The sequence below is a fragment of the Kogia breviceps genome, chromosome 2 (genome assembly GCF_026419965.1).
Source record: "Kogia breviceps isolate mKogBre1 chromosome 2, mKogBre1 haplotype 1, whole genome shotgun sequence".
Lineage (NCBI taxonomy): Eukaryota > Metazoa > Chordata > Mammalia > Artiodactyla > Physeteridae > Kogia > Kogia breviceps.
In genome coordinates, this window is record NC_081311.1 from 58,322,917 (window position 1) to 58,347,515 (window position 24,599).

The 24,599-nt window shown below is 45.1% G+C and overlaps 1 protein-coding gene across 2 annotated transcripts in view; it reads right to left on the reverse strand.

Moving 5' to 3' along the window:
- Positions 1-24,599, reverse strand: part of LRMDA (leucine rich melanocyte differentiation associated) — a 1,104,731-nt gene that overhangs the window by 499,831 nt on the left and 580,301 nt on the right. Inside the window, exon 3 of one of the 2 annotated variants that reach the window (XM_059053214.2) lies at positions 4,641-4,767. In XM_059053214.2, coding sequence (XP_058909197.1) covers positions 4,641-4,767 — 127 coding nt within the window. Of the gene's footprint in view, positions 1-4,638; positions 4,768-24,599 lie in introns of both variants that reach the window. The other variant, XM_067025313.1, reaches the window with a different exon arrangement.

Genomic DNA, 24,599 nt, shown 5'->3' on the forward strand with positions numbered 1-24,599 from the left:
GCCAAAGGAAGAGAGAGATAAGCTATAAAAATGAGATGAAGAGGTAGACTGGGACAACCAAGCTCTTAGGTCTATCAGAACAGGACCCCAAAGCTGAGGGCTGAACAGAAGTGGAACAAAGGGCTGGGAGATCAAGGAGGAAGTGTGCAGCTGGGAAGGTGAATTGAGAAGAAATTTGCCAGATGCTTGGTTTGGGCTCTGGAATCCCTCTCATATTTGTTCTACATTTGGCACGTGACTTGCTTTGGCCATGGGACAGCAACATCCATGATGCAAACAGGGCTTTAAAAGTACTTGTACATCAAGCTTTGCTCTTGGAGCATCCCTCTCACATGGATAGGCCTGTGCTAGCCTGTTGGAGACATGTAGTCCAGCCAACAACCAGTACCAACCTCCAGATATATAAGCAAAGCCATCTCAGATCATCCAGCCCCAGCCGAGCCTCCAAATCACTATGATTGCATGAGTGACCCAAGCAAGACTAGCAGAAGAACCATCCAGCTGAGCCCTGCCCAAATAGCTGATGCACAGAACTGTAAACCAAAAATATTTGTTATTTTAAGCCACTAATTTTGGGGGTGGATTATTATGCAGCAAAGCTAACTGAAAAAGCCCTAGTCTAAGGCATTTCATGGAGTAACAATAGCAATATGGAACCTCATAACTGTTGTAGAACCTGGAGTATTTGCATAAGTAGGGAGGAGAGTCAGTTGGCTGAAAAGGTCAAGTCAGGAGTATAGGATAAGAGAATGGCATGTAGTGTTACCGCTGCTTTTACCTGCCTTTCATCCTACAACTTCTTGGTCAAGTGCATGGGGAAAGTAAACCAATCTTCATGATCACACTGGTAGATCAGGGGAGAAAGAAGTCACGCTGCATCATGAAAAAGCTAACTAGTTATCTTTTGTATCTACTGGCAATAAAGTACTTACAACAGTGTAGTGATATAACTGGCCAGCTCTACAGCTACACACTGCCTTCCGCTGCAGTCCCTTTCACAACACCATCATTGCTCCCTGAGCATTACTGCTACAGATTGGAGAAAAGGACTGAACCAAGGAAAAACAAGAAGCCTGTTAATATCTGATGATAGCAACACTGAAAACAAAACCGTTATTCAGTCCACCTTATTACTTTAAAAATGAGAAACATTCTGTACAGCATAGGAATCCACCAACAAAACAAAAAGGTAACCCACTGAATGGGAGAAAATAATTGTAAATAATATTTCATAAGGGGCTAATATCTAAAATATACAAAGAACCCATACAACTCAACAGCAAAAGCAAAAAGAAAACCAATCCAATTACAAAATGGACAGAAGATCTGAATAGACATTTTTCCAAAGAAGACATACAGATGGGCAACAGGTACATGAAAAGATGCTCAACGTCGTTAGTCATCAGAACCACCATGAGATTTCACCTTACACCTGTTAGAATGGCTACTATCAAAAAGACAAGAAATAATGAGTGTTGGTGAGGATGTGAAGAAAAGGGAACCCTTGCGCACAGTTGGTGGGAATGTAAATTGGTGCAGCCACTATAAAAAACAGTATGACAGTTCCTCAAAAAATTAAGACTACCATATGATCCAGGATTCCACTCCTTGGTATTTATCCAAAGAAAACAAAAACACTAACTTGAAAAGATGTATGTACCCCCATGCTCACTGCAGCATTATTTACAATAGCCAAGGTATGGAAACAACCGAAGTGTCTATCAAGGATGAATGGATAAAGAAACTGTGATACACACACACTCAATGAAATATTATTCAGCCATAAAAAAACAATGAAATCTTGCCATTTGTGACAACATGGATAGACCTCAAGAGCATGATGCTAAGTGAAATAAGTCAGACAGAGAAAGACAAACACTGTATGATCTCTCTTATATGTGGAATCTAAAACAACAATAACAACATCAAGACCAAGCTCATAGATAGAGAGAACAGACTGGTGGTTGCCAGAAGAGGGAGGGGGTGATGGTAGTAAGAGAAATGGTAAACCACTTTTTTGTTGCTATTGTTTTTAGTTTAAATAAATTCAAAAAGTTAATTAATTAATTCTAAAGTGGATCCCTGTGCATTTTCAGTATATTCTATGCCAGGTTATGAAAATGAATCCTCTAAAATGGGAGACAGTAATGCTTAGTAAGTTCACATGAATATTAGTAGAATCTAACCTAATTAGACTAACCAGGTAATCTGCCAGGCATCATTACTTACTCAATATCTCTTCAATTGTCAGTGGTAATAGAAAAAAGCAATACTATAACCTACGTATTTCAGATACACTGGTATCCAACAAATACTTTCCAATAATTGGTTATTACATAAATCAGTGGTTGATCAAAAAAAAGAAAAACCATCCACTGATTCATCTGCAGACTGGGATTGCATGAAATGACATTCTCTCACAGCTGGTATGCTCTTCTCTGAATTGTTTTGCTCAGGCTGGTGCTAAAAGGAGCTTGCAGTTCTCAGTACGTACCAACTAATACTACAGAGAAGCGGCCAGGAAGTGTGCTGAGTGAGAAGAGGAATTGAGTTTGGGATTTGCATTTGTACAGCATTTGCTGTACAGTCCTTGTGACTTCATCTGTGGGCTGTTAGGGAAGCCCTTCTCACTGTACTATTTTTTATATTGCCTTCTTGACAATATCCCGGGGCAGAGGCAGCTGGTTTTATAGCTATGTAGAAACCTGCTTTGCTTATGTCATCATTGTACTTTGATTCCAACATGCAAAAAAGTTTTTCACATATTCCTCTTTATGAGTCATTCTGATAGGCAGGTGAAAGCTGTAACATCACACGCACACAATGATGCTAAACAGAGGCTCTGAGAAGATTACTTAACCATGGCCACACAGCTAAACATGATAAAGCTGACTTCACAACCCAAGTCCAACAACTCCAATACTCTACAGTGACATGGGACACAGGATATGAGCATTGAGGTCCATAGGAAGAACCATATCATCCAAATTCTAGTCTAATTATCCTTTTATTCTTAATTAATTGGAGAATATCATCCAGCTGATCATCCCAGACAGCTAAGGAACCCATAAGATACACTGACTGTAATAATTTTTCAAACAACAACTAGGAAACTTGGTTGACCAAAGGATAGGAGAAGAAAAAAAAATCCATCAACATTTCATTATGATAAAGACCGATATTTACCTGTAGGCCTTCTCCTTCTTCTAAGAAAGTGCCTATTATTAATGGACACAAGTAGCATATTTTACTGAATAAAGAAAATATTAACTTATGACTTACCATATAAACAGTGGCTAAAAATAATTGTGCAAATCAGTCTTAAAGCTGACATAAACATATATGTTAATCTTAACATATTTATCTGGCTTTATTTCATACTCTATGGGAAAATGCCCCCATCCCCTTTCTATTTCTAACTTACCATGTGAACAAGTGATTAAACCACACCAGGTCTCAAACGCTCCATCAATAAAACAAGGTGATTGGACTTCAAGTCTGAAGTAACACAGTAAAATGGAAAGAACTCTGGATCTGGCCACAGTTGAGACTGAATCCGGGGCCTAGCATCTTGTTAAATGTCTGGCTGTGGGCCTATATTTCACCTCTTTCCTCGTCTAGGTAAATGGACAAACCACACCTTTCTCAAAGGGTTTGGAAAGAGTGAAAAATAATACACCTAAAGTTACCTAGCATAGTGTCTGATCCACAGGAGTGCTCAACAAAGAACAGCTGATGATAATGATTTCTTCATCCCATAATCATTTACTGAACCTCAAGCCTGCACCAGACATTATTCTAGGTGTGAAGATACAGGAGTTAACAAAACTGACAAAACTCCCCACCTAAGCCAGCGGGCACTGTGCAGGCATGGAGGTCCACAACTCTAACAGGGAGGAGCTGTGTGGCTTACACTGAATAAAGGTTCTGATTCCTTTCTTAGCCTCACTACAGAATCCAGAGCAACTAGTCCCTTTGAGTCTCATCCCAGGCTGCTAGATCCTCACCCACTTAAGGAGAAACCACACACTAGAATGGCTCTCCTCGGCCCTTCTCATCATCCTAGTACCATCAACACCCCAGAGAACAGAGCTGGGCCAGGGCTTCCCACTAATCCTCCCCCTGAGCCCCTTCCCCCTTCTCTTTGGCCAGAAGCATTCCCCAAGCCTGCACCAAAGCCTTCCAGAAACCTCCCTGAAGGCCAAGGTTGCTTGGACGTACTACCCCCTGCTTCCCACCAGAGGTCGCCCTCCCACACAAGCCTAAGCAAACAGAACCCGGCTTTGCCCTCTCGGCAGCAGGGACATTATTTTCTTTCTCTATTTTTATCTATTAAAAAGATTTCTTTACAGCCATAACTTAGATCTCTACACTAAAATGGAGCAACAGGAAGATATAATGGTGCATTTCATTTATGAATGACCTGTAATAAATTACTCCAAAGTGTCCCGAGTGCCAGGAGACAGAACGCTTTGTCTGCCCACGGACTGTATTTCACCTGCTTTAATTTAGCTGACACATAAAACTCATTTGACATTTTGCAGGTATTTGTGGGGGGCGGGGGGAGGGGTAGCCTGCGGGAGGGGACCACTGCGGGGCTGGGTGGGGGGGAGTGTGGGTGGCGGCAGAGCCAAGGATATTTGGTTCTTGTTGAGGGTTAAGGTGTGGAGCCTGGGTAACCCTGGCAACACGAGGTCATCCCCGAGCAGATTGTTGTCCAAGATGAGTTCCTCCAGGCTCCGGAACGCGCTCAGTCCTTCCAGTGACCTGCAATGACAAAGGCAACAGGAAAAATGATCCTGCACTAAATCAGGGAGGCCATTATGAGCCGAAATAAATATTTTAACCTTCCCTTTCAGGACTGGGAATAGTTTGGGCTTGGTGCCTGTCAGCAAAGTGAATGACAAGAATTAGTAGCGGGAGCCGGGGCGGGGGCGGGGGGGTGGTGGAGAAGGGGCCGCTGGCACTCACCGCATCCTTCACGCATTGCCAACATGAAGGATGAGGGTCACTTAGTGAGTAGCCAGGATCCAAAACAAAGGGCTTCAGATACGGCCTGCAGGATAAATTTGTCAATGTCTTGTGCCTTCAGGCACCCAGCCTCAGCTGACCCTAACCTCCATTCCCAAGATAAATAACTCTGTCACAGTTCACCTTCATTCCCTGGACACAAATTTAAGTTGTCATCCATCATTCCTGCCCAGAAATATCATACCCCTCTTACAATAATAAATATAACTTCAAGTATCATTTCTTAGCGGTTCTCCTCTACGCAGTCCTAGGAAAAGGCAAGGAAGGCTTCCTTTCTCTGCGTTCACAGCCTTTGACTTTTTCTCCCCTCTGCTTTTTTTCCTTACTAATCACTTAATTTGCTTCTGCCCAGTGTCCCTGTGGCTGCCTCAAAAGGCAAGATATCTGCGGAAGCACGGAATCACTCCAGTCTGAGTGGCTGTTTCTTTTTCTTTCATGATTTCTTTTTGTTTTTGTTTTTGTTTGGCAGGGGGAGGTGAGGTAAGGAAGGGGTTGAGGGAATTTCTGCCTCAAGGATCCTGACTTGACGTTTACTGTTTTAATTTATGGAAAGTGGATTTCTCACTTCATTTTTTTGAAAAAAGTGCCAAATACAGCAATGGAGATGTCGGGGCAGTAAAGAAACAGGCTTCGGAAAGAATTAAGTACCCGGCTCAGAGAAAAAAAAAGTATCGGGGGAAAACAGCCCTGTTAATAGACATAGCTGAAAGTTAACTCTTAAGGTTAGGGGCAGAGGGCTGCTGGGGGTGCAGGCAGTGAGGGGCAGCTGTGCGCATGTGCCTGCCCGGTGCACGCAGATGGTAATTACAGAAAGCTGCCCGGTGGAGGGACTCACACGGCCACATGCTCCCAGCTCGTTCACCTGCCAGACCCAAGAGCTGTGCTGAGCTTGCACAGGCTGACAGCTGAGCTACAACGACGCTGACCAGAGGGTGGACTCACACAGGGTTGCCTGGCTGCTCTATAAAATGTAACGAATCGGGGAGATGTTGTCTAAGCTATTTATGCATTTACTGACGGCCCTTCCATCACAGACCCTCCTGCTTGCGTGTGCAATGTCGGTACATGTGATGTGACTGTTTAGTGCCTGTATGCGTGGCGTGAGTGTGAACTTGAGCACCAGACCTTTCTGAATACATCCATCTGTCCCTTGTGGGACCTGTGTCAATAGGACTCCAAAATCAAGAGGAGGTGAAAGATGCCTGGTGAAGAAGCAATTCAACCCCCAGACTCCACTGGGTCCAGAGCTCCACCAGCAGCCCCACTCCTGCCCCAAACCTCCAGGTGGTCCCAGCCACGGCCCAGCACTCAGACCACGTCTAATCCTGTAACTGACACTACTTGTGCCGTAGTAGAGGGGCAATACCGCATATACTTGGGGTCAAGGATCAACAGGGTCACCAAGTTCCATTTCCTCCTCCTCCTCCTCTCTCTCCTTCCTCATGTTTCAGGAAGGCAAAACAAAATTTATACACATACAGTCAGGAAGGCCTGGGGTTTTACTTCTGTGCCATCATTTACTTGCAGCCTGGATTTGGGCATCTCAACAACCCCCTTGAGTTCCCTTCTTCTATGTTGTCCCAGCTCACAGGATCTTACAGGGAATACGTAGGAGAAGACTGACAACCTATTAGCAAATACTGGTTTCTTTCTTCTCCTTCCTCATTGATTTTTCTGGAAGCCCTGACCTTTGGTCAGGGGTGGGGTGGGTTCAGGATATAGGGGGTGGGCAGAGGAGATGTGCAAAGGTGTGTAGTAAGTGTGGCTTCTGCACGGAAACTTCAAGCTTTCTTCAAGTCCCTTCCTCCTTGGGGGTTACTGAGTGCTGATCCCAAAGTGTTCAGGACTAGCCCCTGTTTACCTCAAAGGGAGTCATGGCCACCTCCCCATCAGGGCACCTAATGGATGGCTAATCAGTCCTTTGTGTACAAACATCAGCTGGGCTCTGGTCAAAGGTGGCATCCAAATACACGTTGTCCCCGAGTTATGTTATCCAAATATAACACTTTTATCATGAGAATCAGCAAAGGGTTGGCAACTGGCAAGCAGAAGAAAGCTCCCTTCCAAGAGTGCTTCAGGGGAGTCATAAGACAAAATGACACCACATGGTGAGGACAAAGCCTGGAACACTAGAAGGGGTGCCCCCAGAGATGCCTTTCCCTCCAGGGTGGGCTCTAGGGCAGAGCTCAAAACAGGAGGGAGACTTCAGAGAGCACTTGGGAAGCTCAGGCTCAAATCCCCTGTCACCTGTCTGGTTTGAGATCCTTTTTGCCATGTCATATTGTTAGCTGCTCAGTTAAAAGGCAGGTTACGGGGGGTGGGGGGTTGCTAATTAATAAATCCCTGTCTTCATGTCATCACTGGGGTGTGCACTTGGTGATTTAATCAGCTAAATTCAGAGCTGAGGGATTGGAGGGACAGGAGGCAGAGAGCGTAATGGAAAGAACTGGAGGGGACAGGATTTCTGCAGCTTGGCTGGCATATGGAAGGCAACAAACAGATGCTTGGAAGGTGCTTTTTTACTTTTTAAAAAAGTTTACTTTTGCATTATTGCTATTGTTGTTGTTGCTGCTTTCCTAGAAGGAGATGGGGAAAGAAATTATGTGGGTCAATCTTTGAGCTCATACCCCTATATACAAGATGCCTGCAAAGAGACGTGTGCTATTAAATGACAAGGCAAAGAAGGCTTTAAGGGTCCACACAGATCATGCTGTTCAAGGGACAGCTATGGTAGCTACAAGAAAAAGATGGCAGGACTGGAATTTCTCCCCTATAACCTTGTGTGTGGACAGCAAAATGCACCCCAGACCCAAGAGCCCTGATGGAGGAGGTGAGTGTCACTCCAGGGTCACCCACCAGCTTGGCTGGCTGTGGCTACAAATGCCTGAGGGGTGGGCTGGGAAGGCCAGGCAGGCCTGAGTGACACGGACAGGGGCTGGACAGGGAGGGCAAGGCACAGCCAGCTGGAGAGAGGTCTTCCTGGCCCAGCAAGGAGATGTCAAGGGCAGGCAGGGAGACCCGGTGTGCGGTCCGATCTGTGCCACATGGTTTGCTCTGGAAACCTAATCAGCACCTCCAACGTGCACTGCAGGCTGCCAGCCTCCCCTCCACCAGCGGGAAAGCTGCCCATTATGTCACCCACAGGTACCAACCATCTTGGTTACCTCGTTCTCAGGGCTCCGGCTGGGCTCCCCTAGGAGCCGCTGCGGCTGCTGGGAGAGTCCCAGTGCCTTTTCCAAAGTCACATCAAAATGACAAAACATCACAATGCATTCAGCTCCAGCGGATTCAAACAGAGAGAACTTTTAAGTTTCCACTGTAATTAACCCTATCCTCGTTAAGATAATTATGATCAAGCTTCCTGTCAGAGTTAATATCCCAGCATCATTGCCCGTGGCTCCCACTCTGCCTTCATTAGCTTACAAAAACAGTGGCGCTAAACAGGCCCCTCGCCCTCTGCAAGTCAGGCCAGTGCTGGGAGCCTCACAGAGGGAGGGACCTCAGGCAGGGCAGCAGGGCCTCCTAGAACCCCAATCCCTTCTGCTCCTGGGTGGGCGCACACTCAGTGGCCTCCATCCTTTCCCCAAAAGTTGTCAGAACAGGGAAGGAGAAGGGCCCGGACCAGAGCCAGGCTGGGAGGTTTGGGCAGAAGAGGTATTCAAATGTAGCTCCCCCTTCTCCAGCAAAAAACCAGCCAGGAAAACCATCAGAAGACACATCCAGAATTCCCGGTTCAAGAACTGCCCATCTCTTTCCTGGGGTACAGGCTATGGTCAGAACTAGACCTCTCTGCCCTCAGCTCCCAGCCTGTAGCGGGGATGATAATTCTGCCTGACATGAGATGGGCAGGGAACGGGGAGACAGTTAACCACAGACCCTGAGAAAGAAAAGTATCCCTTTGTGGAACCAGAGTTGCCTCAACTCCAGAACCAATTAAGAAAAGAAGATTTCTACTAAGGTCATTACCTACTCCCTCTGTGATATCTACCTAAATATCCATATACATATTTTTAACTGAGAAAATGGAGAGGCCGTGGAAATCCTAGAGGACCTAACCCATATATCTGATGTCTGCCACACTGGCTACTTCTGCAGACCTGCTCAGGCCGGCCACTGCCTGCTCTGTAACCGTCTTTCTGCATGACTCCTGTCTGCCCAGCTCCCAACAAAAAGGGATCTCAGTGCAACCTCCGAAATACCTAGAAAGTTGCCAAATGCACAGTAAGGGCTCAATGTCTTTTAGCCAACTGACTACTGATCAGCCAGAAGCCTGTGAGTTGCTGAGAAAAAAGCTGCCAATAGCAATGGCAAGGGCAGGACAAAGAGCAGGCCTCAGGGTGACCAGCCAAGGGCTAGCAGGGCAATCCCTTAATCTGCATTCTTTCAGAGGCCAGAGTGCCTCCCTCTCTTTACCCCGAGGCCAAGTGACTGAGAATAGGCAGAAGTGACATTCGGCAAGTCTGCGCCTGTATACCAGTATTGGTTGCTAAACTATTTCAGTAATTCCTTACCAATTGGTAAAAAAACTGCAGCTCTGAATAGCCTGTCCCCCACTGCACAGTTCAGCTACTAAGTTGTTAATGTACCTCTCACCCTCATCACACAGGGCCTTCAAGGACGCTGCTTCAGCCAAGCTCTTTCTGACTGGTCAGTGCAACTGTTACATAATTTAAACATCGCACCTGAGAGCAGAAATAGCAACTTGTACACTTTAGTCCTCCCCACCATGCCAAGTTACAGTGTCTGGCACACAGCAGGTTCTTGGTGAATGTCTACGCACAGACTTACAACACAAGCCGTGACCAAAGCTACAAGGACAGGACAGACAGCACAGAGCTACATGTGGGAAATAAAGGAAGAACTATGAGAATAGGAAAATTGTGATATGACTGCTCCCGTCCCAGAAAATGGCCCAGTGGCACAGACGTTTTTAGAAAGGCTGTTCATCTAACCCATGAGCGGAATCCTTTCTTTCTTCCATAAAACATTTTTTATAACCTATTTAAATGGATATATATAACTATAGATAGTACATAATATATAGTATATTACTATAGATAGTATATACTATAGTATGTCACTGTACAGTGTTATCTGTACAGTTGGCACTATGTATTTTCTACATATTTTTCTGTCATTCAGGTCACATAACCAGGGGTATATGTACAAATAATAATATAAATCAACTGTCTATATGGTAAGTATATCAAGAGAGGATGAATGTGTCTTTAAAAATTAGGAGAATGTGGAAAAGGCTCTAGGCTATGTAAGACAGTGTATAGTGACACCATGTGACAGTGTATCACATGGAATTCGTCAAAGTCACTTTCAAAGCCCTATTGAGCCCCCTGTCAGGATGGATGATCCCTGATCTTCAGAGAATAAAATTCAAAAATGGTATAAGAGATCTGAACCCAAGACCAGTCAAAAATCTAAGGTAGTTAGCTAAGTGTTTGTTAACTCTATGTGGGATCAAGTCCAAAGCCATCATGCACAATACTTAATACAGTAAAACAAAAAAAGAAACTGTTAAATATGATCCCTCAAGAATTATGGAGAATGAGCAAGGAGCTAGGAGCCCAGAAATGAGTGTCTGCATTTCCAGTTATTTGAAAAGGAAGGTAAAATTCTATAAACTTTAGATTGATAAGTTCATAAACTTACCTACATAGAATTCTAGTCAGAATGTAGCTCTGAGGAGCCATTATTTTCTTGTCCTATATTATAGAACAGTATAAATCATGTATGTGATCATGTAACCCTTTTCACTTTTGCTGCCAGGAAGCTCAGAACTAAATTGTGACCCAACTGTAAAAAGGCAGTACCCCAAGGTCTCTATATTTGCTTTCTAACTTCACTGTCAAGGCTTATAAATATTTTATAGACTATCTATATATTGTTTTTTGTTTTACTAATTCTAATAAGCTAGCTCAAATCCTTTGTATAATAAGGTAGGATGGATGGATATGTATATATATATCAATTTAATATAGCATAGTTTCTCAAACAGGCAGTTTCTGTGCATTAAGGACAAGTTCTGTGAGGCCAGCTATTAATGCGGACAGCTGACTAGGAATAAAGATGTATACTGTATCCCCATTTCACAATGTCTTTGAAAAGAATTCTACTAATTCTAATGATATCCTTGTGGCAGAAAAGCAAAAAGTGTGCTAGAAAATGACCACTTTAGCTAGAGTCATAACCGGTTTGAAAATATACCTGAAGAATACTAATTAATGGCTCAGCTTGCTCTGGGGGAAGGTTCCGGGGACTTTGGTCCTGATGTTTGGCCAATGACTTGGTTAGGACAGGTTTATCACATTTATGGAGGCCAGCACCTAGAAAGATATTTAAAAGGATGCAGTAGGAACCAAAATGATCCTGCTAGAATCAACCCATTGTTTCAGCCCAACAAGATGACATTTTTCAACATCTAAAGTAAAGACCTAAATATAGATTTAGAGTTCAACTACTCCAAAATACCCATTGAATTAAAACATTAAAAGGCAAATGAAAATTGGGGAAAACGTTTACAATCTCTCCGATAGCGTAAGGTTTAACATCCTTAATATGAAAAGAGTGTTTGAAAATCATTAAGGAGGGCTTCCCTGGTGGCGCAGTGGTTGAGAATCCGCCTGCCGATGCAGGAGACACGGGTTCGTGCCCTGGTCCGGGAAGATCCCACATGCCGCGGAGCAGCTAAGCCCGTGAGCCATGGCCGCTAGGCCTGCGCGTCCGGAGCCTGTGCTCCGCAACGGGAGAGGCCACAGCAGTGAGAGGCCTGCATACCGCAAAAAAAAAAAAAAAAAAAAAAGAAAATCATTAAGGAAAAGCTGAAAGCCCTAGGATAAAAATGATCAAAAGACATGGAGAGAAAATACACAAGGAATGTGATGGTCAATAATGAAAATGTGGGGTGAAATTTCAGCTTCATTGGGAATCCAAAATATTCAAATTAGACAAGATATATTGCACTGTTTGCTTAACAACAGTCTTGTCAAAAGTTCAAGGTAACACTAATGGGAGAGTGAAACTGTCATAACCTTTCTGGATGTCAGTTTATACTAAAGCCTTAAAAATTATCACCTATTTATACAGTAATTCCAATAATTTATTCAGCAAGTATCAAAGAAGTCTATATGGTTTAAGTATGTTCACTACAGCATTACTTATAACAACATTGTAAACAAGCCTAAATGCCCAATGATAGAGGAATTATCAAATAAAGCTCAAAATATCTGTATGATGAAACACCATGCAGCAACTTGTTTTTCTTAATTAATTAATTTATTTATTTTTGGCTGTGTTGGGTCTTCGTTGTTGTGCGCGGGCTTTCTCTAGTTGCAGCGAGCAGGGACTACTCTTCGTTGTGGTGCTTGGGCTTCTCATTGCGGTGGCTTCTCTTCTTGTGGGGTGTGGGGTCTAGGTGCACAGGCTTCGGTGGTTTTGTTAGGCGGGCAGTTGTAGCTTGCGGTCTCTAGAGCGCAGCCTCAGCAGTTGTGGTGCACGGGCTTAGGTGCTCCGTGGCATGTGGGATTTTCCTGGACCAGGGCTCAAACCCGTGTCCCCTGCATTGGCAGGCAGATTCTTAACCACTGTGCCACCAGGGAAGGCCCCATGAAGCAATTTAAAATGATATTAAAGGCAGATATCTATGGATCCAGTAAAACTGTCACATTATCTATTTAAGCACCTAAAATTAAGTTATAATACAGGTAACACACAAAGATCTCACGCATGGAAATTAAGTCGTCTATATGCTCGCCTCCATTCTCTATACAAATTTTCATCTGTACTATGTCTTCCATGTTGATGGTTAAGAGTCACTAGTCTTTTTTAAAATAAATTTATTTAATTTATTTATTTTTGGCTGTGCTGGGTCTTTCTTGCTGTGCACTGGCTTCTCTAGCTGTGGCAAGCAGGGGCTACTCTTCGTTGTGGTGCGCAGGCTTCTCACTGTGGTGGCTTCCCTGTCGAGGAGCACACACTCTAGGTGTGCAGGCTTCAGTAGTTGTGGTGCAAGGGCTTAGCTGCTCCACGGCATGTGGGATCTTCTTGGACCAGGGATTGAACCCATATCCCCGGCATTGGAGGTGGATTCTTAACCACTGCACTACCAGGGAAGTCCCAAGAGTCATTAGGCTTTGTTAGTTGTTTCTAGTTTACAAACTGCTGTTAATACACAATCTTGTACACTGGGACTTTAATGACAATTCTGTACACACAAATACACATTGATGTGTACATATATATCCACATATCTAGCTGTAGATGGATGGATGGATGGATAGACAGATCCCAGATACACACCGCTAACCCTTAAGTAATGAGTTTATAGGATTTTTTCCTTCTCTTTTACAGTTTTCACAAGTTATTAGATTTTCTATCATGAGTATTTTATGATCAGGACAAACTCCAGTAGATATTACTTTTAAATAAAACAAAAGTTTCCCAAACAGAAGATGGAGGAGGCTTAGATAAAGAGGAGTGTGTATAAAGAGGGCTTAGTTAGTATGAATATCCAGAGTGGGGCTGCCACCACAGAAGCTAATCTGATCCTAGTCCGCCCTACCGGCCCCTCAGTAACTCTACTGGGAGCCTTGTTTCAATTCTCAGTGCCAGACTCCAAGGAGCGTCAGCATTGGGAAACACTGCATGACCAGAACAACCAGCTGGTTTGGAAGCGTGTGAGGAACGGTGACTGAGACCGTCAAGATTACCTAACCAGGAAGAGAGGAGGCTTAGTTGTTTCAAAGTAGTGAGTCTATGGCATGCCAGAAGGCAGAATCAAAAACAAATTTTTTGATGTGAGAAAATGAGGTAATTTGGGAGGAGAGGTCTTGAATCCATTTTTTACAAACTTCTAAAAATAGAGAGATGTTTTTGCCAAAGGATTGAGCTACCTTATGAGTCATTATATGAATTTGATCAGAGACTGGGAATCATAAAGGATGTTCACAGGGAATTTCTGCATACAGAAGATGAGGTTTGGTGACCACTAAGATTCTGTCCAGATTCTGTGCTTCTCTGACTGGAGCTCCTTCTACTATAACCACAGTTCACAAGGACTGCCAAGAGCCACTTCTTCCCTGCCAGAAGGGTCCCTTCTGACCCAGCCTGGTGGAAAGAGGGCAGCAGCGAGCTCTAGCTCTGTCATTCCCCATCACACTCAACTCTGTGCCTTGTTCTGATCTTCTAGCTGGGATTGTGCAAGGTCTCTTTAATACTTCCCTAACTAGGGGGACATCCCCATAATCAAAGAGGCACATGTCAACACACTTACAGCCTCTTACAGCCAGTAAACCAGATGTCAGAGCCACAGCGTTGTCTGCATGCATCACAGTCTTCTTCCTAGACATGCAGACTTTGAGTCCTAGAGGGATTTTAGGGTGCCCCATTCTCCACTTCACAGAAGGTGACCAATGCTCAGAGAGGTAAAGTGGTTTGACTGAAACCATACACAGTAACCAAGACGTGTCTAGAACTTTTGGACATAAAGGGCAGTGTTCCCTCAACTAAACCGTGATAAACTACCTCTAAATAATTTCGAGTGGAGGCCTAGAAGTGGAAATTCACCATTGCCACATTCCTTACCCAAACACAGTGTATCTCTTTGTAATTCATTCATTATAGGTCCTCATTTGTAATGATCAAGCTAGATGGATTTCAGATTCTTTTTCCTTTCGAGCTCTACTCCCGTCCTAGCCCTCCTAGAACAATGCCCTGAAGAACGAGTTCTTACAGTTTTTTTAATGTGGTTCTCACGAGGTTAAGTATTCATTAGGTAGGGCTGGGTTGAAATTTACCAGCCAACGGCCCCCTTGGCATGTACCTCTATAGCTTATTCATTCATTTACAAAAACGTGGTGAGTGCCAACTCGGTGCCTAGCACTCTGCTAAACTCTGGGGCTACAGAGATGGCTGCGGCATAGTCCCCTACTGTTAAGTAGGAGATAAAAGACAAGAAAGCAGTTGCCATAGGACGCAGGGTAGTGGGTTCGATTGCGATGGTGAGCACTAGTCTGGATGGGGAGGGCTGGCTCAGGGAGAACTTCAAAGAGGAGATGGGCTTGAGCAGACAAGTCTCAGTCCAGTTGAATTCTCATCTTTTGAGCCCCGACTTGCACTTTATGCCAAAGGTGGTGGTGAAAGCACATGAGAAGAAGAGAGACTTCGATTCTGGCACTCTAGTCATGGACATTCCACAAAACTTACTGAGAACCAGAAAGCCTGTCTGTGACATCCACTTCCAGTATGTCAGGTTCTCAACGAGCACCTCCATCCGGGGATACGAAAGATACACCGTTCATGGCACCTGCTCCCAGTGAGTTTATCGTGTATGGGAAGAGAGAAAGAAGTTAAACTTGAAAGGAGGAGAAATCATATGGGACAGCACATATTAAGCAGTATGGGCAAGATGGGCTCCAGATGTTGAGAGAAAAGTGATGAGGGCTTTAGTGGTCACCTTGTAGGCCCATCCTCCTATGTTTGTCCTGAAGTTATTACAGCAAGTGCATCCCTGAGGACAGAGGTGAGGAACCAGGTAGCCTCACTATGGACATGTCAGATGCCTCCACGTCTTGTTCCCACGTCACTCTGCCCATCTGGCTGTCCTCCTCTCCTCTCAGCCCATCTCTCCTACATTTCTCCCACCCTGGTGACAGGGCTTGGTTCTGGGCTTTGACTACGTCTCTAAAATTATTTTGATTCACGGCTTGAGATTTTACAAAATCACACATGCACGCATAGAGCCTGTGGCCTCAGGTTCTTGTTTGTTTTTAAGAGTCTAAAGAGTGAGTTTGTTTGGCGGGTTCTATAAATGGAGGTTTTCTTTACTGGGGAGATGTAAGGGCGCGGACATGGTGTGCTGCAGCCGCGGTATGTGTGCACGTCGCCATGGGATGGAATCCAGCGCCCGGTAGGGGAGGCTCCCATGGCCATTGGGCAAACATATGTTGGGCCAAGAACACAGCTCTTCAACCTCATGAACTGTGTGCTTGAAAGATAACAGTGTCTCTTCCACATGCGGCTTTCACCACCCTCCGCAAAGGGAATTTCTAATTCAACAGATGGTGTCTACTCATTGCAAACCAACCAGAAAAGGAGACATTTACATGGCTGGGCCTCCAGGCCCTAGAGACCCAGAGGGGCCCTCATCAAATACTTGCCCAAAGACCAGCTCCCCATGGGCAGGGCCCTCTGGAATGGAATCGGGCCAGGAAAACCAGCAAAAATGTGCCAAGTGCTGATTCTGTGAGGTCCCAGTTGGCTGAAAAAGGTGAAAACATGTTTTCTGTCTCAGACTACAGGATAGCTTTATATCTCCTTCAGGAAAGAAAGCCCTGGGAGATATGGTAACCTCCAAAAGTCGCTTGCTACTGGAGCCATTTTTCTTCTTCCAAAGCAGCCCTTGCTCTGTGATTTGCAAAACCTTTCAAAGAACAACTGTGTCAGGTTTGGGCTCCATTTCATATAATGGTACATTCTGGGCCCTGAGGACCAACACCTAACAGAATTGACAGTGCTAGGGACAAAGAGGAGAGAGACAATGCCTGTAGATGTACAGCGATGAACAAGGGACTTTCCTGGGACTAAACGAAGGTTCTTTCTTCCTTGTCTGCCTCTCTGGTTCTCTGGTTGCTGCCCTTGGGGGCAGAATGTGCTGGTGGTGGTTTTCCAAGGCACGTGGTGTTCTGATCTTGTCAACTCAGTGAAGCCAAACACAAAACATACTAAGAAGACACACAAAGTAAGACAGCTAAATTAGGGGACAGGAGTTCTGTTTTCCTAGATGTGCCTGCTGTAAGACCTTGGAAATATAACACCCCTCGGGTGTAATTTTCTAATCCATCACAGGGGCAAGAAAATCCCTGACCTGTAGAGTTTGCATATATTGGAATGGGGAAGACATGGGATAAAGTATGTATAAACAAACCTAGATAAATATAAGGATTGCTGATATTTGAAAGACTGTTTTGCAAATAATAGTGTGTGTATTTTCTATAGAGGTAATTAGTTACCAAAGAAAAGGAAGCAAGTAGCCAAAGCTTTCCAGGAGATACTAACACTTATGCAGAATCATCTGGCAACAGAGCAGCTTGGGAGAACCTCTGTCTGAGGAATGACCAGGGACCCCGATCCTCATCCTGCCTTGGTGACCACTTTCCTACCACGCTGCAGTCATATCCTTGCCCCGTAATTTTTTGTAAACTGGGGAGGCTGGATTCAATTATTTCAGACGTCTCTTCCCTTTGTAACACTCTCTGCTCTAAAGTAGGGTGCAGGAGAAAAACCCCCAAGCTAAACCAAAGTTTTATTATGTCCTTAATTATGCCACCATTCATTAAAAAGTTGAGCATGAATGTGGCGGATCATCCTCAACCTTCCTACGGCCAGAAAAGGGATTTGAAGGGCAGCAGTGCAGGGAGAGTTTCAAGTCTCAAGTATGAAATCGATTAACAAGGGCTATCTGGGGAGGGAAAAGTTGGGGGAGAAAAAAAATACCACCCCTCCACCCCTGCGTTTTTTCATCTTTCAAGGCATCCTAGACTAGGGAGTGACAGGCAAAGTGACACAGTGCTCAGAGGGCAAAAGATAAATGTTTGATGGATTGGCCATTGGTAGGGAAGTGATGGGCTTTGTATGTGCATAATGGCTGAGCTGCCTTTCCATGTCGATCGCCTGCCAAGATAAGAAGCCATAATGAATGGACCTTGAGATGCCCTGGACAGGAGTGGTTTTCATTTGACTTGTTTTAATAAAATTAATTTTAAACAGAAGAACAACAACAAAATGGCAGAAGAAAGAGGAGAGCAATTTGGAGAGACCAGAAAGGTTGAGAATTACAAATATCCAGAGTGGACGCTAACCATCGGCCTTTGCATTCACTGTGCTCATCAAGTCAGCAGAGGGGAAAAATTTGATTTCATTACATCTATATGTCATCAAAAGGCTGTCTGTGTCCAGTATTGTGGAGAGACACTGAGGTATGGAAATTAAATGGCCTGGCTGAATAGAACAGTACTCTGATATACACAGAATGGATCATTCATTCATTCCTCCATTGGCAAATATTAACTGAGCATCCCCTACCTAGGGTGAACGAAACAGGTCTGCTCTCACCTGCACTGGAGCCTGGCGGGCTTGGCTTTTCTAGCAAAGTGAGGAATACTCTCCTGGTCCAAGGACTCCGACTGTGCTAGGTGTCTCTGCCAGGCAGCCATGACTCTACATCCTTGAACATGTCCCACCCCCAACTAATTTCTCATTTCCATATTTATCTTCTGATTTTGGTCTTCTGGTCCTATGTTTGTGCTTGGCTTCACTGAGTTTCCCAGATCACCTCCATCAGAGTAACACAATGCTTGTGAAAACCCCACAGTGGTGTTCTACCACCAAGAGCAGCAGTCATGTGACCAGGATGGCAGACTTCAGCCCAAGTACCCTCTAGCTATGCCCATGAGTACATTACTTTGTGGACTTTGGTTTTTTTCCATATGCAAAATGTGGGATTGGAGCAGATGATTTGCTCCATCTTGTGACTAACATTATTTGAGGCCTTGAAAGATCAAACATTCTGACAGGCCTGGGAGTACAAACCTGGTTAAGATATTATCATGTCCTCAAGGGGCCCAAGATCTCATGAAACAAGGGCAAAAACACTTGGCCATAACACAATGAGGTTTAAGTGTTCCTACTGCCTCCAGGTGACCTTAAAAGACCTCTAAGATCCCTTCCAAGACTCAAGTTTCCTAAGATTAGTGTCCTAACCTCCATTTTTCTTTGATTTTTAAGATGAAGTACAGAATTACAAAGAAGCTTGAGGAAAAAAAAAAATGTCATGAAGAGCCTAGGGGTAGGACGGGAATAAAGACACAGACCTACTAGAGCATGGACTTGAGGATATGGGGAGGAGGAAGGGTAAGCTGGGACGAAGTGAGAGAGTGGCACGGACATATATACACTACCAAACGTAAAATAGATAGCTGGTGGGGAGCAGTTGCATCAGACAGAGAGATCAGCTCGGTGCTTTGTGACCACCTAGAGGGGTGGCATAGGGAGGGTGGGATGGAGGGAGATGCAAGAGGGAAGAGATATGGGAAAATATGTATATGTATAACTGATTCACTTTGTTGTAAAGCAGAAACTAACACAACATTGTAAAGCACTTATACTCCAATAAAGATGGTAAAAAAATGGAATTTAGTAACATATTGGATGTACAATTAGAAAGAAAGAATAAAATCAAGATTATGCTAAAAAAAAAAGAAGCTTGGTTATCCAAGCATTCTAACAGTCACCTCCATGATACCATGCATTTTGCCCATGTTAGAAGAATCGTATGCAAAATACAACATGAAAAATAATTCTCCCCTTTGTATGGTGACAGATGGTAACTAGACTTATTATGGTGATCATTTTGTAATGTACAGAAGTATTGAATCACTATGTTGTATAACAGGAATGAACATAGTGTTGTAGGTCAATTATACTTCAAAAACAAACAAGCAAGCAAGCAAACTCATGGAAAAAGAAGTCAGATTTGTGGTTACCAGAGGGTGGGGGAGAGAGAATTGGTGAAGGTGGTGAAAAGGTACAAACTTCCAGTTATAAGATAAATAAGTACTAGAGATGTCATGTACAACATGATAAAGATAATTAACGCTGCTGTACGTTATAGATGAAAGTCATTGAGAGTAAATCCTAAGAGTTCTCATCACAAGGAAAAGCAGTTTTTTTCTATTTCTTTAATTTTGTATCTATATGAGATGATAGATGTTCACTCAACTTACTGTGATAATCACTTCATGATGTAGCAAAGTCAAATCATTACGCTGTACACCCTAAATTTATACAGTGCTGGATGTCTACTATATCAATAAAACTGGAAGGAAAAACTAAAGTAAAATAAAACCTAAAACAAAAAAAAAAAAGGAAGAAAGAAAGAAAGAAAAAAAATTCTCCCCCTCCTTCCTGCCTCTGAGGGTATTCTTTTTTCCACAACTACAAAAGGAAAGTCACTCATTACTAAACAGCTCAGCAAGGCTTGCACTATTAGAGAATATAAAGTTTTATGAGCAGGTCTCTCCTTCGCTCTCTGGGTGTAAGTGAGAAAGTGAGTGAGACAGAAAGCCGGAGAGGTCTGGCTCAGGAGTCCAGGTTGAATTATAGACTGCCACTCAGATTCACAGCTCGTCGTGGTAGGAGGTTAATATTCTCACATGTCATTAGGTCTGCTGGCTCTCCTGATGGTTCATTGAAGCAGGCAGCAAATTATTTCCTCATGCTGCAGAGGACAGCCCACTTCAAAGCAAGGGAAGTCAGGTCGGGACAGGCCTCTGGGTGGATTCATGACTTGGGATCACCAGGGGTTGTCTATAGGTAAGAATGGGCCCAAAGCCTTTGACAAAGCTAACTTTTTTTTTTTTTTTTTTTTTTTGCGGGACGCGGGCCTCTCACTGTTGTGGCCTCTCCCGTTGCGGAGCACAGGCTCCGGACGCGCAGGCTCAGCGGCCATGGCTCACGGGCCCAGCCGCTCTGCGGCATGTGAGGTCTTCCCGGACCGGGGCACGAACCCGCGTCCCCTGCATTGGCAGGCGGACTCTCAACCACTGCGCCACCAGGGAAGCCCAAAGCTAATTTTTTGATCTGTCTTGACCCGGCTGTCGAGTCAGACCTCCAGATTTTATTCCTATCACCTTCTAAGGAGCTGCCAAGACCTGCGGGAAGACTGGGTAACCTGTCTGGTCATTTTATTGTCACTTGAAATGCCTCCACCTATTCTCTGCTGTTGTACCTCTCACCCACAGTTCAAGGTGGAGCTTAAACACCTCCTCCTGGGAGGAGACTTCTCGGGCTGAGCCAAACCCGGCTGACCATATGCCTGGACTCAACTCCCAAAGGGCTTCTACACTGCACACTCCTTCCACCAGTGGGCCACAGACTTGGTCTGTTCTCCTATCATCCTACGTGTCTTACTCTTGTCTCCTTGACAATCAAATAAGCTTACGGGACTGCAGGCCCAATGGGATCTATCTCTTTGCATCTCTCCCAGTGGCAGCTAAGTAGGAGGAAGGGAAAACCTACGTACCTGCCCCGGGTGCAGGTCCAAATCCTGATCCTGTCTCCTTCCGGAAGACAGGGCCAAGAGAGCCCCAGAAATGTTTACAATACAGGCTCATTCAGCTATTTCTTTACAGGAAGCTTGGAAAATACCACTTCTAAAGACAAAATTAGGAAGAAGTGTGAAAGGCATAAGATACTCAGAAGAAGTCAGAGGAAAATGGAGGCTATCTTTGCACAGGCTCTGGATTTCTAAATAAGTATGTTTCATGCACACACCCACCATAGGCTGTATTCTGTTTTCTCAGGTGGAGGTTTTCTCAACAGCAGGAAGGGTGTCCTTGGAGGGCAGCTATTACGAGGAGGCCTGCACACAAGGGCAGCCCTCTCCTTCAGCACCATCTGGGAGGGTGCCCCCACCCAGGGAAGGGCTGGAGGGGAACTCCCAGGGGAGCCTGGAGGACACACTCCCAACAGGCCGTGTCCAGGCACCACCCCAGGGCCCCCTGAGCAGCCAGTTCAGTAGAGCGGCCTGGAACGAGTTCCTGTCCGGTGGCTGTAGGGGAGCCTGACTGGCCTCCCAAATGTCTCTCCCCTTAGAGTAAAGGGACTGCACTGGGGAGGAGGGATCGGCAGTACTAGCATTAGGCAACCCCCTTGTCCCCCACCTCAAACCGGGACGTGCAAAGGAAAACTGGGGAGCACTCTTGGTAGACGAGAAAAAGCACTGGGGAAACGTAAGGGGTGATCACCCTGGCCCCAGTCCTGTCTTCTCTCCCTGACACACTCACCTGGAAACTTTCTCTTCTGCTTCCTGCTCCTCTCGCTATCTATTGTCCTATGTGCCCCACTTCCTTTCCTCAAAAATGCTCTTACCTTCTTTAACATAACCTGTTTTCTATAACATATGCAGGGAAAACAAACAAAAACAAAGGTACACACCCAGGTACCAAGTATGTATATCTGTACGTATATATATGTACATACACACACACACACACACACACACACACACACACACACACACACACAGAGTACGGAGCGCTCAGAGGCCAGGCAAGTGAGCCCCAGCTGCTTCACTCCGGGTCAGACCCCAAAAGGTCAAGCTCCCTTGAGTGGGCCACACAGCTCAGCAGTCCTCCCCCGGCTCAGTTAAAGAGTGTTCAGTGAGGCATCAAGGGAGGAGCACTGCACCAGCGGTCAGCAGCAGACTGGACTCCAGTCCAGCTCACTCAACACGCTGTGCGTGAGCAGGGCCCTTCCTTCCCTTCTCTGGACCTCAGATTCCTCCAGAGTGGAGTAAAGAAAGAGGGGTGACTTTACCAGGGTGGCTAGAAAGGCAGTCTGTGGACCACACGCATCAGCATCTCAAGAGACACTTATTAAACATACAGATGCCAAGGTCCACCCCGACCTACAAATCAGGTTCTTCGAGGGTGGGGCCTGGATATGTACAGTTAATTCCCCACATCATTTCTATGCATACAAAAGGGTGAGAAAGAGTGGGGGTCCCCCAACTCAAACACCTTCGGGGACCAATCAGGTATTGAAACCCTATATTTCAAGGAATCCAAGGCTTGTCCATTACAAACACACCATTATTCTAAGTCTTGGTTAAGAGAGAAAAACCACTGCAAGTTAAAAATGACCCAATGCTTCCTACCTTAAAATGCCTCAGGAACTCTCTTCCTATTTTATATCCTGCTCATTGCTTTGCAAGAAACTATGAATCAAGGTCCTTACTCCAATGACAAATATTTGCTTTATAATATCAAGTTTATGCCCTCTCCAAATACACAATAATTGTGTCTTTCAGTGTCAAATCACAGTGAATTGTTAAACAGCACATATCAAAAATACATATAAGTCAACTGAAGTGAAAATAATAAGAACAAACTGTAACCAAGTTGAAGTGTGTACTGACAACAACAATAATATCACAGCTGCCTCCTGGCCAATGACAATTTTAAGGAGCCATCAATTTTGAGATGGATTCAGGAGTGCTAAAATGTGGGGGGAAAAATGTACATCTTAGAAATGCTAAACTACAGAAAATGCAGGCAAGATAATAGGGAGTGGTGAGGACTGAGGGACTCAGAGTAAACGCTCTACCCAGAAGCATCCAAATTCATATCGGTACCGCGTCCACAAACAGCAGTGGGCTGTGTTTGGCCCATGGGCAGGACCACCATGTAATCTGTTGTCTAAACTGGGGCATCTTCCAGAGTCAAGGGGCAATACTACTGGTTATGCCAGGAAAACAGGCTTTAACTAGAATAGTGCTGGGCCAACCGAGATGAAAGTTTTCCTATCCATGGGCGGCACAGAAACCCCTGGGTAATGTGATGATCAGAGCCCGATTAATTCCAATGTTCAGATCTGCAACACCGTGCGTCCACTGAAGCTACTTTCCCCTCTATGTCTTTAAAACTCCCTGCAAGTCTGACCTCTTGATGCCTGTAGAGTTCCTCTAATTCTCCACACCTGCTTAGCATGTACCCATAATCACCCCTTCCTAATTCGAGGGGTCTGTACCCACTCCTAAGAGGGCACTGCAGGCCCTCACAGTGATCTCTACAATTGTTTGAAGGGATGTGATCAGTGGTTCTCAACCAGGAGTGACTTTGCCCCACCCTGAAGGGCATGTGGCAAAGTCTGAGGACAGCTCTGGTTGTCATGACTGGGAGGTACTGCTGGCACCTGGCGGGGAGAGGCCAGGATGCTGCTGCTGCTGCTGAACATCTTACGATATACAGGACCGCCTCCACAACGAAGTCTTATCTGTCCCAAAACATCATTAGTGCCGAGGCTGAGAAACTCTGGACTAGGTAAAGGATGGTGCTTTTGGTCCCTCTGTTGTGGGGAGAGCCTCTCTCTTCTGCTCTCACAGGCATCCTGTAAGCCCTCTTCCACAGTTGCAGAGGGTTACAGCCAAGTCCTGCTGGCCCATTTCACGATACAGAAAGGAGCCACCACAGTGACGAAGAGTTGGCACAGCTGTCAGTCTCCGGGAGGAATGTAATAGAACTTTCCCGGTTTCATGGGGAAAGACAAGATCGACAGACTGCGTGACTTTTCCCTTCCCAACCATCACTTGGAAAGAAAGTGACAGCAAGCATATCAAGAGAGAGTTGGAAGCCACAGCTCTCATTAGCGCTCAGAGGCCCTGAACTGTGCACAGCCTTGGAAGATGTGTACACTTCTTGGGGAGCCAAGGAAGCCCAAGAAGAAAACAGCCCACACTGAATGGGCTTGTCCCAGGCTTGAGACAGGGCCCCTCAGACGTTTCAGATTTGCCCCAGTGCAGCTGCCTGAGTGTGGGCAGAGACATCCCCTTCCTCTCACTCTTGATGGCCTCCTTTTCCCACGGGGAAGCAGCCACCATGCTGGAAGCACCACAGAAGACATGACCCCCCCGCCATGCCTGAGAGAATGGGGGATCCTGAAGGTAATGGCACACCAATGCAGATCATGGGGTCAGAGCACAAGGGGACTGATTCAAGACC